This window comes from Oncorhynchus mykiss, chromosome 13, assembly GCF_057628025.1.
Source record: "Oncorhynchus mykiss isolate SJ-2025 chromosome 13, ASM5762802v1, whole genome shotgun sequence".
In the NCBI taxonomy this organism is placed as follows: Eukaryota; Metazoa; Chordata; class Actinopteri; order Salmoniformes; family Salmonidae; genus Oncorhynchus; species Oncorhynchus mykiss.
This window is the reverse complement of record NC_143034.1, coordinates 65913835-65927463: the sequence shown is the minus strand read 5'-3', so window position 1 is coordinate 65927463 and position 13629 is coordinate 65913835. Positions and strand designations below refer to the sequence as shown.

The 13629-nt window shown below is 39.2% G+C and overlaps 1 protein-coding gene across 1 annotated transcript; it reads right to left on the bottom strand.

The window, feature by feature from the left end:
- Positions 1-1807: 1807 nt before the first annotated feature.
- Positions 1808-13581, bottom strand: LOC149978973 (sterile alpha motif domain-containing protein 9-like). The gene is given in 3 exon segments (XM_090194367.1): positions 1808-6914; positions 6916-7184; positions 13555-13581. Coding segments are annotated over 3 exon segments (4653 nt in total). The 3' UTR covers positions 1808-2557.
- Between the last annotated feature and the right edge of the window lie 48 nt (positions 13582-13629).

Below are 13629 nucleotides of genomic sequence, written 5' to 3'. Positions count from 1 at the left end.
AAGACGATACAAAAAATTGTCATTCAAATACTTAAAAAGTCACATATGTAAAAATCTATCGTTCTGCCCCTGATCAAGGCAGTTAACCCATTCGTTCTTAACTGACTTGCCTAGTTAAATAAAGGTGGGGAAAAAAAAAAAAACAGGACATCAAATTCGCAGAGCAAAATTCGGGCGAGGCAACAGCCAGGCATTTAGGAATTGATACAAAATGAGCGAGGGAATGGTGAAATAAAAAGGTCGAACTTCAATGTTTGTCTGAGGTGAATCAGAAGAGGGTGAGACTAAGGTTGGGGGAGGAAAATGGTTTGTAAGAAAATAGATGCCTAGTTCAAATAGAAGCCTGTCTTCACGAAGCGTTGGTTGTGTTCAGTGATTGAAACAAATTAACGCCCAGGCTATTAATTGAGGTTTTACAGTAATTATACATTATTTCAATTCCATACTTTGGCTACACAGGCAGTCCAATTCTGATATTTATTTTTACTTATTGGTCTTTTGACCCATTAGATCAGCTCTGAAAAAAATGTAATGAAAATATCTGATGTGATTAGTCAAAAGACAAATTAGTGGAAAAAATATCAGAATTGGGCTGCCTGTGTAAACAGCCTGACTAATGTTGCTAGCATGTTATTTTCTTAAGTTTACTTTTGTAGTTGTGTTCATCATAGAGCAACAAGAAGATGCTGCAATACTGTACATTTAGTTGTTGATTTATTTCCCCTGAGCCCTTTGTTTACATCGTTGCTCTTTAGTTATTGGCACTCATTATTAGCCACAGTATTTCTTTTGTTAATTAGCATAATTGTCCTAATTATTCACAGACCCACCTAGTACACACAACTAAGCCAAAGAAAACCTACTGTATAGTACTTTGTGACAAATGCAGATTTTGTTGTGGACAAATCCAGTCATATTCAAATTAGAATAAAGAACTTTAAACATTAACATGATGTGTCCATTTTGTTAATCTGCAGTGTATTTTACATAAAGTATAATATGTGTAATTTATGTGCAATTGAGAATTGTATTTAGCATTATATAAGGTATGCGAACCAAACAAATTGTTTTTGGCTAAATGAGGAGGTTTTAGGATCAACATGTCCTTTGTACTGGTAACATAAATACCTCACCTGGATAGGCTTTTAACAAATGGTTTTATTTGACTAACCTCAATAACAGCACATATGGGTATTATGCATTGAATACTTTCTCTTGAGATGACATTTTCATATGTATGTGGATAAGACAACATTAGACATATTATACATAATACTGCAATATTATTCAATATTTACATAACGCAGCTTATTCTAACAGGACCATGTACCCCCTGTTTGTGTTCTAGGGTTCCCATTGTATTTACATAACGCAGCTTATTCTAACAGGACCATGTACCCCCTGTTTGTGTTCTAGGGTTCCCATTGTATTTACATAATGCAGCTTATTCTAACAGGACCATGTACCCCCTGTTTGTGTTGTAGGGTTCCCATTGTATTTACATTTTGCTGCTTGTATTTCTTGTCAAATTCTCAATCATTTGAGCAACCACCGCATTGAAAGAAAGGCCTGGGTAAATAGAGTGTTATTTTTGTTTGTATTTGGTAGAGGCAGACTGCTAATGGATGAGCCTGATCTTGCTTCCCTTGGCTGTACCTCGGACATACAGGTTTCCATTTTCTGTCCAACACTCTGTACGTTTCTGTCAAGAGAATTTTGTTCTCAATGTTAACTTCAATTAAAATACTCTGTCTGTTACTAATACTTTGTAAGGTTCTTATTGAAATGAAACAGTCAGAGGCCAGTCTACTTAGTCAGCAGGTTTATTTACGAGAGCTCTGCCTATCATTTCCTGTACATTGGTCTATATACCTCACATTTCGTCATAAATGTCCCTCCTCTCAGAAACAATGACAATATAGTTCACAAGTCTTCTCCTATTCATACATTGTCTGCCCCCTGTTATACAATCTACTACAAGCCCAAGGTCTCTCCCCTCCCTGGGTGGGGACAGAATGTCCTGTAAGGAACACAGTAGTACAGCTTGTCTGTCGATAGCTCCTCTTATCATTTGTTTCACACTTGCACCCTGCTTACATACTAAAAAGGAACAAAATGTTCTAATTCTGACTAGAACTACACACATAACATGTGTCATACAATCATACAGTGACAGGGTAGAAGAATTCTGTTAATTATAGTTCTACGTTAAATGTATACATCATTTAGTCATTATTCATAACAGTTTCAGCATTTGGACAACCTTGAAGTTTGTCCAATGCTCCCCACCCGGCCACATAATTTTCATACATACAGTACCACAACATTCTTTACCTTTTGCATAATGCAGCTTATTCAAACAGGACAATGTACTGTATGTGTTCCAGGGTTCCCATTGTATTTACATTTTGCTGCATTTTGCTCATAATCAGCTGCTAACCATTCACAGTAGTGAAAATGTAAATCACATTAATTTGGTTACTCTCGTTTCGCTTTGTTGTAGAAACCTTTTGGGAGCACATTTTGTGCTTATATGGACATAAAGTTGAAGTGTACTTTACTCCTCCAGAACTTGAATGTCAAAAGCAACCACCCCATCGAAAGAGAATCCTAGGTAAAAAGTGACGTTTTCATTGGCATTTGGTAACGAGGCAGAATACAAGGGGATGACTCTGATCTTGCTTCCCTTGGTAGTGCCTCGCACAAAGAGCTGCCCGTTTTCCGTCCATCCTTCAACACGTTTCAGCATTCGCACCACCTCAGGGGTTGTCCACACCTCTCCACCTCTCCACTTGAGCCTTCTCTCTGTGAGAGTTCCCTTTATGTGCTTTTCGATTGCACTTCGATGAACAATCTTGTACAGACCCCTTGCCTTTCCAAAAAAGAAGTGAGTCACTATTCTCCCTTTCCGTGGTTTTGTTTTGAGCATACATAGTCTTTGAAGGTCGTCAATTGCTGAGATTAAGACCTTTTCATATTTTGCAGAGCTAGCTTCCTTCCAACGGTTGTCATTTGGATCCTCTGGCCAGAATAAGATTGAAAGCAAAAAGAAGGCACTTGCTGACCTGCTGCCTTCCCTGTAAAATCTCATGCTCAGATCTTGAAGTTTCGTAAGCGCAACCAGCTTTGACGAACCAGGTAAAACACAAGCAAGAGCTATTTGAGAGAAAATGAAGTTGATCAGTTCTGTTTGGTCAAGGTCATTCCTTTGGGGGTTCTCTGGATACATGGCAATTATCTCCTCTAGCTTTTTGCCACATCTCTCATTCTTCTGATCAGAGAGCAGGGAGAGTATGGTTGTGACATTACCACCACCCAGCTGGTAAATGTTCATTTTTCTTTTGAGTGGAGAGACCATTCCAGTGTCACTGCAGTCAGACACTGGACTGTCTAAATGTGAAACAACATTACAGAAAAATCCAGCATAAACAGCACTTTTCCTTGTAAGCCATTTTCTTGGATTGCTCACTTGTTCAGGTTCTCTTGTGTCAAGCTCCTCTTCTTCCTCACTTATATGTGTACGATAGTAACTGAGATCTTCAGAAATGCACTCAAGAGCAATGTAAATACTCTTCTGCATTCCTTTTAACTGACCATGGAACTTCATCCAGGGTTTTTTGACAGCGTCTGGTATGTTGTCACTGAGTAAATACCTCATTAGTTCTGACTTTCCTTCTTTTGTTGAGAAAACATTCACTGATGATATGAGTTGAAGTAGCCGACATCCAACGTCTACTTCCCCAAAGTAGGAGCTGTTGAGACTGACTGTCTCTGATTTTGGAGCTTTTTCAGAGGCACGGAAGGCAGCAATTCCTTTCAGAGCTGTACCGATGGCTTCAGAGACCTCTTCGGGCCTTAGTTCAGCTTTCTCCAGAGCATCATGCTGTTCATAAAACCACTTCTTGTACACCTGCCCCTCCGTATCAAGGATGAAAGTGTCATGTGGCAGCTGTGCTTTTGCTTCCTCCGCCCAGTGCTGGGCTTCAATGAATAATTTGTTTGTGTAAAGCAGTCGTGCAAGCTGCTGGGCTACAAATGCATTCTTTCCAAAGTAAGTGTAGGCTACTTCTAAAAGTTTAATTGCTTTTTGAAGGCCATCCTTCTCTGTACAGACATGCTCAATTAAAGGAGAGAAAGAACTGTCGTCGGGATCTCCTCTGCTTATTTTGTTTCGTCTGATGAGCAGATCTCGGATAAACTTTAAAAATTCATCCCTACCAAACCTATGATCCATCAGCACCTTATCTAAGAGAAGAGCCTTTGCGATACAGCTTTGAGGCTGAATGGCAGACAGCTGTTTCAGAATTTCCTTTGCTACAAGAGGATGGATTCTAATAGATGAGATTTGTGTTGTACTTTCTCTTAGGTGTATGAAAACAAGTTTAGCTTGTTCACTTAGAGAATTCACAAATGTATGGTAACGGAAACGATCCATTTGAATACCTAAGCCCAGGGAGGCCTCACAATGTGACACAGATATGCTGGAGTTCGCAACATAACAGTTCAGCAAGGCCACAAATCTGATAAGGCGAGTGGTGAGAGATGAGTGGTCAATATCCTCCAGTAGGTTCTTCACAAAGTCCTCAATGTAACTCTTTTGGTATTCCTCACTCATGAGTACAAAAGCAAGAATGGACTCTGGTTCAAAAATCAGTTCCTGACGTTTCTTTTTGAACAGAATCTTCTCCTGGCTAGACAGCTTGTGTGTTACTGCTACTGTCTGGGAAGGCATTGTTCTGCTCATCTTTTCTGGGTTGTGGCATCTTTTGCAGACAAGAAGGATGAAACATAATACAGAAGAATTGATCTTCATGGTTGTAATTCCGTTATGTAATTCATGTCTGAACTCATCTATATACTCTGCATTACAGTCATCCAGCAGCAAGAGCACCGGGAGACAACGGTTTTTGTCTTTCTCTTCATATTCTCGCAGGCGTACTGAATGCTGACATACAGTTTGAATTAGGTATGATTGCTTAACCACTGCACACCGGAGTTTGGTTCGACAGTTCCAGAGGATCTGATGTGCGACTGTGCTTCCACCACTGCCAGGTTGGTGACATATGTTGACACTCTGAATGGACCTTTTTGTTGTATCATCCTGTAAAATGGCCTCTAAAATCTTGGTTGTTTCTTTGTATGCGTCTCTCTGAATGACCTCTTCACACTTCACTTTTTCTGCAAGCCACAAGTGCATCCAGCTGATTTTCCCTCCTTGATAGAAATACTTCTCATTGTTACTAACTTGGTCATTGTCCATTACATCCAAGTTTGTTTCTTCACACTGATCAGTACTGACTATGTCCAGAGAAAGCATTGTGTCTTCATCTATAGGCTTCAGGAAGCACAGACCTTTGTTGAACACAGGTAAGCGTTGACTCAGTTGTTTATTGGAAAGCTGAATGCTTTGAATTGTAGCATCTACAAGACTCATTGGCATGCCAACAATACTAATTTGTTCCAGTGATTCCAAATCACAAGACGCTTGAGCGAGACTTGACCACTTGTTGTAGTTCTCTTTGGACTCTGAAATGATGGCCAAATCCTCATGGCCATTCATTTCTGCATAGAATTCATGAAATGTATCAACAAGTGGCTGTTCGACCTGAGACATGAGCAAGAAAAGCACCACAAATGAACCTTCAGGAAGGATTTCATTGCAGATGACAGAGACAGTCCTTTTCAGTTGTTTTTTCTTTGTTCTGATCCAGGTTTTTTCATCACAAGGATCTTCTCCACCAAGGTAATGATTCCGCCCATTGCAGAATATCCAGCTTGTCCGATCAAATAGCTGTAAGCTCTTCTTGAAGTCAGTGGTGCTTAGACCAGGATCAATAGCAAAGTCATGCAAAAAGTGGAGGTTAGCAGCATGGTGCTCACGATATTGTCCACAAAGTCCAGATGTTTTGGAGTCTGGATCGAAGTCAAAAACACAGAATATTTTCATGTGCACTAAGAAGTTGATAGTCTTCAGATGTTCTTCTTGAAACTTATTTGTCACAATGATGAATGACAAGGTGTCATCCATGTACTTTTTTCCACAGGTCAAGAGAATTGACAATTTTCTCCCAAGATCCTCCCTAGTGTCTGCAGCTGTTTGACTGGTAGAAGACTCTGCCTCTTCCCTCTGTAGATCTTTCTCTTTCAGTCCTTGAATGAAACGAACTAAGTCTTCACCAGGTATGCGGGGTGTATTGGCCCCTACTCTGTGGTATGGTGCTTTCTCTTCATAGATTACTTTGTTAGTTTTCTCGCTGAACTTTGGAATAGTAACACTGTAGAGTTGGTCTTTCACCACTCTTGCCTTTGGGACAACATCAAATTCAATGATCCAGTTTCCTCCACTGCTCCCCTTGTCAATTACCTCAATAAACTTTGGATTCCTTATGCATTTCCTGGCATCAGAATGGTGGTTTAAATCCTTGAAGCAGTTTTCAATGTAGTCCAATGCATCCACAAAGTCACTTTGGTTTTCAACTGGTATTCCGATGATTTCACCATGCTTGTAGCTGCCTTTAATCTTATCCATGACCCCAAAGTGTATTGTGCCATTGGTCCGCATGTTCATGCACCCACAAGCAAATCTGATTACCTCACTTGCGACTTTGACTCTAAGCTTCAGTGGTTCTAATTTGTGGGCAATTTCCAGTGATTTGTATTCATGGCATGGAACAATCATGTTTTCAGTTCCAGTCTCTGGTGGAAGCACTCTGTGCTTGACATATCGGAAGTCTTTGTCATGTTCATCAAATGCACGGAAGTTACTTAGAGAACAAGATGAGCCATCTGTTTGTTCATTTTCACTTGTGGAATTGGGTCCCCTTTCACTTGTTTCACTGGTCCTCTCAACGTTGTGTTCTGACTCTTGTGTGAACACAGCACTGGAACCAACATTTCTGGTATCTCTCTGTGCTACTGCCTGCTTTTAGATTCTGTGTTCTTGGCTTTAATAAATCAATTTGACCACCTTTCATTTCAATTGTGTCACGCAGATATTCTTTTTGCAGCTTTATTAGTGCAGGTCCTGTAACCTCCTCTTCGTACAGTTTCAGAATGTACTTCTCTTTCACTCCAATGGATTTTAACCAGGAGCTCACATGGGATTCTGTCCATTCGCCACATGTCAATCTAGAAATGTGGTGGCTTTGGACATGGAATTTGGGAAAAAAATGAAAGACATTTTTCTATAAATGTCTAAACACCTCCCTCTGCAACTGGATCCTGGACTTCCCGGCCCGCCCCCAGGTGGTGAGGGTAGGTAGCAACACATCTGCCATGCTGATCCTCAACACTGGAGCTCCCAGGGGTGCATGCTCAGTCCCCACCTGTACTCCCTGTTCACCCATGACTGCATGGCGAGGCACGACTCCAACACCATCATTAAGTTTGCAGACGACACAACAGCCTGATCACCGACAACGACGAAGCAGCCTGTAGGGAGGAAGTCAGAGACCTGGCCAGGTGGTGCCAGAATAACAACCTCTCCCTCAATGTAACAAACCCCTCTATTACACTACTGCTACTCTCTGTTCATCATATATGCATAGTCACTTTAACCATATCTACATGTACATACTACCTCAATCAGCCTGACTAACCGCTGTCTGCATGTAGCCTCACTACTTTTATAGCCTCGCTACTGTATATAGCCTGTCTTTTTACTGTTGTTTTATTTCTTTACCTACCTATTGTTCACCTAAAATATTTTTTGCACTATTGGTTAGAGCCTGTAAGTAAGCATTTCACTGTAAGGTTGTATTCAGCGGACGTGACAAATAAACTTTGATTTTATTTGATTTAAATGTGATTGGGCACATCTTCCCATTCTAAATCAACTAATATGTCAGCTTGATGACTTTAAATGTTTTACCATTATGATAACATTATACCTCCAGTAGGAGTAGTAACACCAATGACGGTAACACCAATGACACATTTTAGGTAATTGAGGATTTTCTTAAATGGAGGCCAGAGATGCTCAAATCTAAGGTCATTAACTTAATAATTTACTAAAGTGATATGATTAATGAGAAACACCGATGACACTTTTTATTCAGACACACTAAATAATTCTCAAATGTATGACATGTTAAAAGGGTGTTATTAGCTAATAATTTTCCTAGGACATTGGATCGTTGGAAATTTGTATTTTGGTCTTGGAGTCTAAATTGGAGATGTTTGGTTCCAACCCTTGAATGAGTAGGTGTTCTAAAACTTTTGACCGGTAGTGTACAGTACCAGTCAAAAGTTTGGACACAACTACTGATTCAAGGGTTTTCTTTATTTGTACTGTTTCCTACATTGTAGAATAATAGTGAAGATGTCTAAACTATGAAATAACACATATGGAATCACGTAGTAACCAAAAAAAGTGTTAACAAATCAAAATGTATTTTATATTTGAGATTCTTCAAAGTAGCCACCCTTTCCCTTGATGACAGCTTTGCAAACTCTTGGCATCCTCTCAACCAGCTTTATGAGGTAGTGCATTTCAATTAACAGGTGTGCCTTGTTAAAAGTTAATTTGTGGAAATTCTTTCCCTTAATGCATTTGAGCCAATCAGTTGTGTTGTAACAAGGTAGGGGTGGTATACAGAAGATAGCCCTATTTGGTAAAAGACCAAGTCCATATTATGGCAAGAACAGCTAAAATAAGCAAAGAGAAACGGCAGTCCATCATTACATTAAGACATGAAGATCAGTCAATACGGAACATTTCAAGAACTTTGAAAGTTTCTTCAAGTGCAGTCGCAAAAACCATCAAGCGCAAAGATGAAACTGGCTCTCATGAGGACCGCCACAGGAAAAGAAGACCCAGAGTTACCTCTGCTCCAGAGGATAAGTTCATTAGAATTAGCTGTACCTCAGATTGCAGCCCAAATAAATGCTTCACAGAGTTCAAGTAACAGACACATCTTAACATCAACTGTCAGAGGAGGCGTGAATAAGGTCTTCATGGTCGAATTTCTGCAAAGAAACCTCTACTAAAGGACATCAATAATAAGAAGAGACTTGCTTGGACCAAGAAACACAGGTAATGGACATTAGACCGGTAGAAATCTGTCCTTTGGTCTGATGAGTCCAAATATGAGATTTTTGGTTCCAACCACTGTGTCTTTGTGAGACGCAGAGTAGGTGAACAGATGATCTCTGCATGTGTGGTTCCCACCATGAAGCATGGAAGAGGGGGTGTGATGGTGCTTTGCTGGTGACACTGTCTGTGATTTATTTAGAATTAAAGGCACACTTAACCAGCATGATCACCACATCATTGTGCAGCGATACGCCATCCATCTGGTTTGCGCTTAGTAGGACTATCATTTGTTTTTCAACAGGACAATGACCCAAAACACACCTCCAGGCTGTGTAAGGGCTATTTGACCAAGAAGGAGAGTGATGGTTTGCTGCATCAGATGACCTGGCCTGCACAACTACCTGACCTCAACCCAATTGAGATGGTTTAGGACCGCAGAGTGAAGGAAAACCAGCCAACAATTGCTCAGCATATGTGGGAACTCCTTCAAGACTGTTGGAAAAGCATTCCTCATGAAGCTGGTTGAGAGAATCCCAAGAGTGTGCAAAGCTGTCATCAAGGCAACGGGTGGCTACTTTGCAGAATCTCAAATATAGAATATATTTTGATTTGTTTTATAGTTTTGATGTCTTTCAGGATGTTGTGTATCCCTGGACATAATCAGAATTCATGTAAACATTACAGTTTAGAAAATATAGCTTGTCAAAAAAAGTGGTCTCTTTGCACAAGTTACCTGGGGTATGGATAAATTGAGCATTGAGCCGCCTTGGGGTAAGACGGTATACATCTACAAAATGCTGTACTGTATGAAATATTATCACCACCTTTGAAAAATGCACTTGCATCTTGAGTTCATATGTATAACAAATGACAAAAATACTATTCATATTACTAACAACATGTTTCATCATTTGTATGGGTTATGTTGAGGCATTGGCTCAACTTGCCCCTGGCCAAATGGCACAATTTACTCCAAAGCAACCATTTTGACTATAATAGCCCACACAGTTACAAGGATGCACTTTCATGTTAGGTTTACGACCTCAGATTGATGCTTAAAGATGTATAAACTGATGTATAAAACTGTCTTAAAACGATATACTTTGAATTAGATACAAGCGTCATGAAGCCTCTAACACATTAAATTAATTCGACTTTTTGAAAATCTGTTTTTGGACCTAACTTGCTTACCACTTTTTCCATGTGGTATCTTCCTTCACAGACTCCGTGAAATTATGACGAGATATATGCACATGGTTTCCCAGAAAAAAAGGGTGGCTCAACTAAAACTTTGGAACAACTTAGCCCACTCTCGCCACCAACCATGGGCATGAGGCCCTCTATCCTGTCTCCTGGAGGCCGCTACTGAAGCTCTCTTCTATAGGTGTGGACATTACACCCTTTTACTTTCCTCCTGCTCTGCTAGTAGAAAAACTAATTAAATTACCACCTGGTGATGTCACCAGTCAGACCAAAACTCCATCCCACCAAAACAGGCTGAAATTTCAGGCGTTCTTTTAAAACAGCTCTTACACTAAAAGGACATTATCATAGTTTTCACAGTTTCACAATATTATTCCAACCTCATAGTGTGGGAATATATATAAAAGACAAAAATCACAGTTTTGGCTGCACTGGGCCTTTAAGGTGTGAGTGGAAGACAATATTCATGCAATATCTGAGCCTTGATGTATATAATTTTAGCCAGTTTTTCCACAGCCATTGCAAAGTCATAGCAACAGAACTCACCCTTACATGTTAATATGATTTATTATAATATTTAAGGCTTGATTCTTTAGACCAGGGGTATTCATCCTGGGGTCTGGCAAAAATAAAACATTTTTTATTTATTTCAATGTTTTTATGGATATCGCTAGCAACAACAGAATAAACACATTTTGAATTACATACATGTGGTAAACCGTTGTTTAACCAGCTAAAAAGCTGCTATTAGTGAAAATGTGTTTGGAGTCATTTTTCTTGCTAATAGGCTATGTTAGAGTTTACACTTCCTCTTACAATTATAACGTGGGGATGTCAAAATAATGAAAAACCATCCACTGAATCTATATACTTTAAAATGTTGATTAGGCTACTTCTCATTCCCATTATCAAATCAAATTTAATTTGTCAAATGCGCCGAATAAAGCAGGACACCTGAGTTTTCGAAACAAATGTTTCAAATCTCCACATTTCACATGATATCAAGGGAGATGCTAACATGCGCTCGCACAAACTGACTCACACACAACCACACAAACTAAAGGTCACTGTAGACCTTACAGTGAAATGCTTACATTCATCTGAAAACATCAAAATGTTTTTTTGTTCACATATGATGGGGGTCCCTGGGTTGTCCGTTTGCCTGGGTGGGGGTCCCTGGCCGAGAAAAGGTTGAAGACCCCTGCCTTAGACTATTCTATATTCAAAGACGATATGTGTAGGACTATTCTTTCTGTATCAATATCTTTCTTACAACAGTTGATAGTAACTGGATCCTGAACCTTTCCCAGTCCAGAGTCTGTGGTGTACTTCATGTTGAATGGTAAAATGTGTGATGACCGCTCTAATAATGAAGGGTGTGACCTGTACAACTGAGAAGATGACTCATTCCTGTTTTAGATAATAGGCTATTCTGTATGAACTGGAGATTCAGCTTTTTAATAATAATAAAACAATATGAATTGATTAGATAAGTAAATCATAAATACATCATGTAATAAACCATGTCAAGTGTTATGATCGTGTTTAGCCATGTTCTTCTGGACGATACAGTAAGGTGTGTTGTACAGACAATATACAGTATACATTTCACACTTTCACAGTGCAATATAGGAAATAATATGGTTGACAATATTAGGATAAATTAAGATGTGTCCACCACACACACATTAGTTATTAAGTACCCATAGTAAACGTTGGTTCCAAGATAAGGTGTTACATCTGAGTGTTCACAAACTGTTCATTTTTCACATGGAGTAGTCAACAGTACTCCATGCACACTTAGTAGATATCTGTTGTCGTGTCTCTGGCTATGGAATTAAATGCTATTTTATCAAATCAATTCTCTGTAATTATTATTACCTGATTAAACTAATCATGTCAATTTAATTAACTAGGAAGTCGGGGGAACACAGAATAATTAGTTTATATAGAGCTACTATCTCCCCAAAACACTCTTAAAGATCTGATGATCTTTTATATCAATAGCAGTCAATTATTAATCGTCACCTTATTCAGTCTCATCTGAACATCGTCAAATTCTTGGTTATCGTCAAGTTGAATCAGCAATACAAAAAATTGGCTTAATTATTTATTTACTTAATACCAAAATAATCACACAGAATTACATATACACAGGATGGATTATACATTGATTACTAATCATGTCATAAAAGAAAACGTCCCTAGCGGAAGAAACCGATATGACGGCTGGTTACACAAAGAAAGGGTGTTAGGGTTGGAATGAAAGAGCGGGAAGACTGGGGAACAAAATGACTGGGTCTCTATTGCACCTTGTGAATCTGTGCTATCGTAAATACAGAATCTTATGCATCCTAATAACCGCCCTTTCGGAAAAGGAAAATGTTAGACGAAATATTTACACTGAGCTGCGCTTCGATAGATGGGTCGAAGATGGAAGGCTGGTTTTCCCAGTAGAGATCGCCCTTGTCCTTTGAAGAATATTTCTGGTCGTAGTAACCCTGTCGTCGTGTGGTAGAGCAGATATGTTGTATTACCCTGTTGTTCTGAAGAGATTGTCTCCTTTCCTAGGACACGAACGTTTACAGCTGCAGCTGATAACTTGACTTCTAGGATGTACAACTTCTTCTTTAGTGAATAAGAGTTCAAAGTTCATTCCATTTTGTCATAATCAGCTCGTCATGATCTACACCCAGAAAGGGCTACGTCATGATACTGTACATGAGGTTTTAGTGTACTGTATATAAAAAGCTAGCTAAGCGACATGGAAAGGCTACTTTTAAACATTATGTTCCTTTAATTGATGATAAGGTTCAATGATAACAAATCAAGGTACTGTGCATTGAATACATACATGAACCTACACACACATTTACATTACAAAAACAAAACTGCTTGTAATATATGGACAGTAAAGAATTACTATACATACAACAACAGTATTCATTATATATTTGCACTTTATTCAAACAGGGACTTATTTAAAACCCTCTGTTTTTACAAATGACTTCTTAGTCATCTCAAAATATCACTGTTTCAAAACATTTACTAGCTCTTGTTTAATGTACTGATTATACAATACAAGAGTAAGGTATTGTTCATATAGTGTCTTAACTACAACACCATTTCAGTGCATAATAAACAGTGCCTCACTTGGCTCATTGGTACAACAGAATACATAACTCAGATACACGTAAGAGCCGCGCCACTTACTGACTGGCAACATCTCGTGGCAAGGTCACGCAATATCACGTGTCTAAAGACCTACTCATTAACACATTTAGGGAAATCCATTCCAAGAAAAAGGGGGGCATTACCAGAGACAACATTGTGGGCAACGCCATGTTTGCTTAACTGCCCTTTGCAGCATTCAATGACGGTGGCTGAGGGAG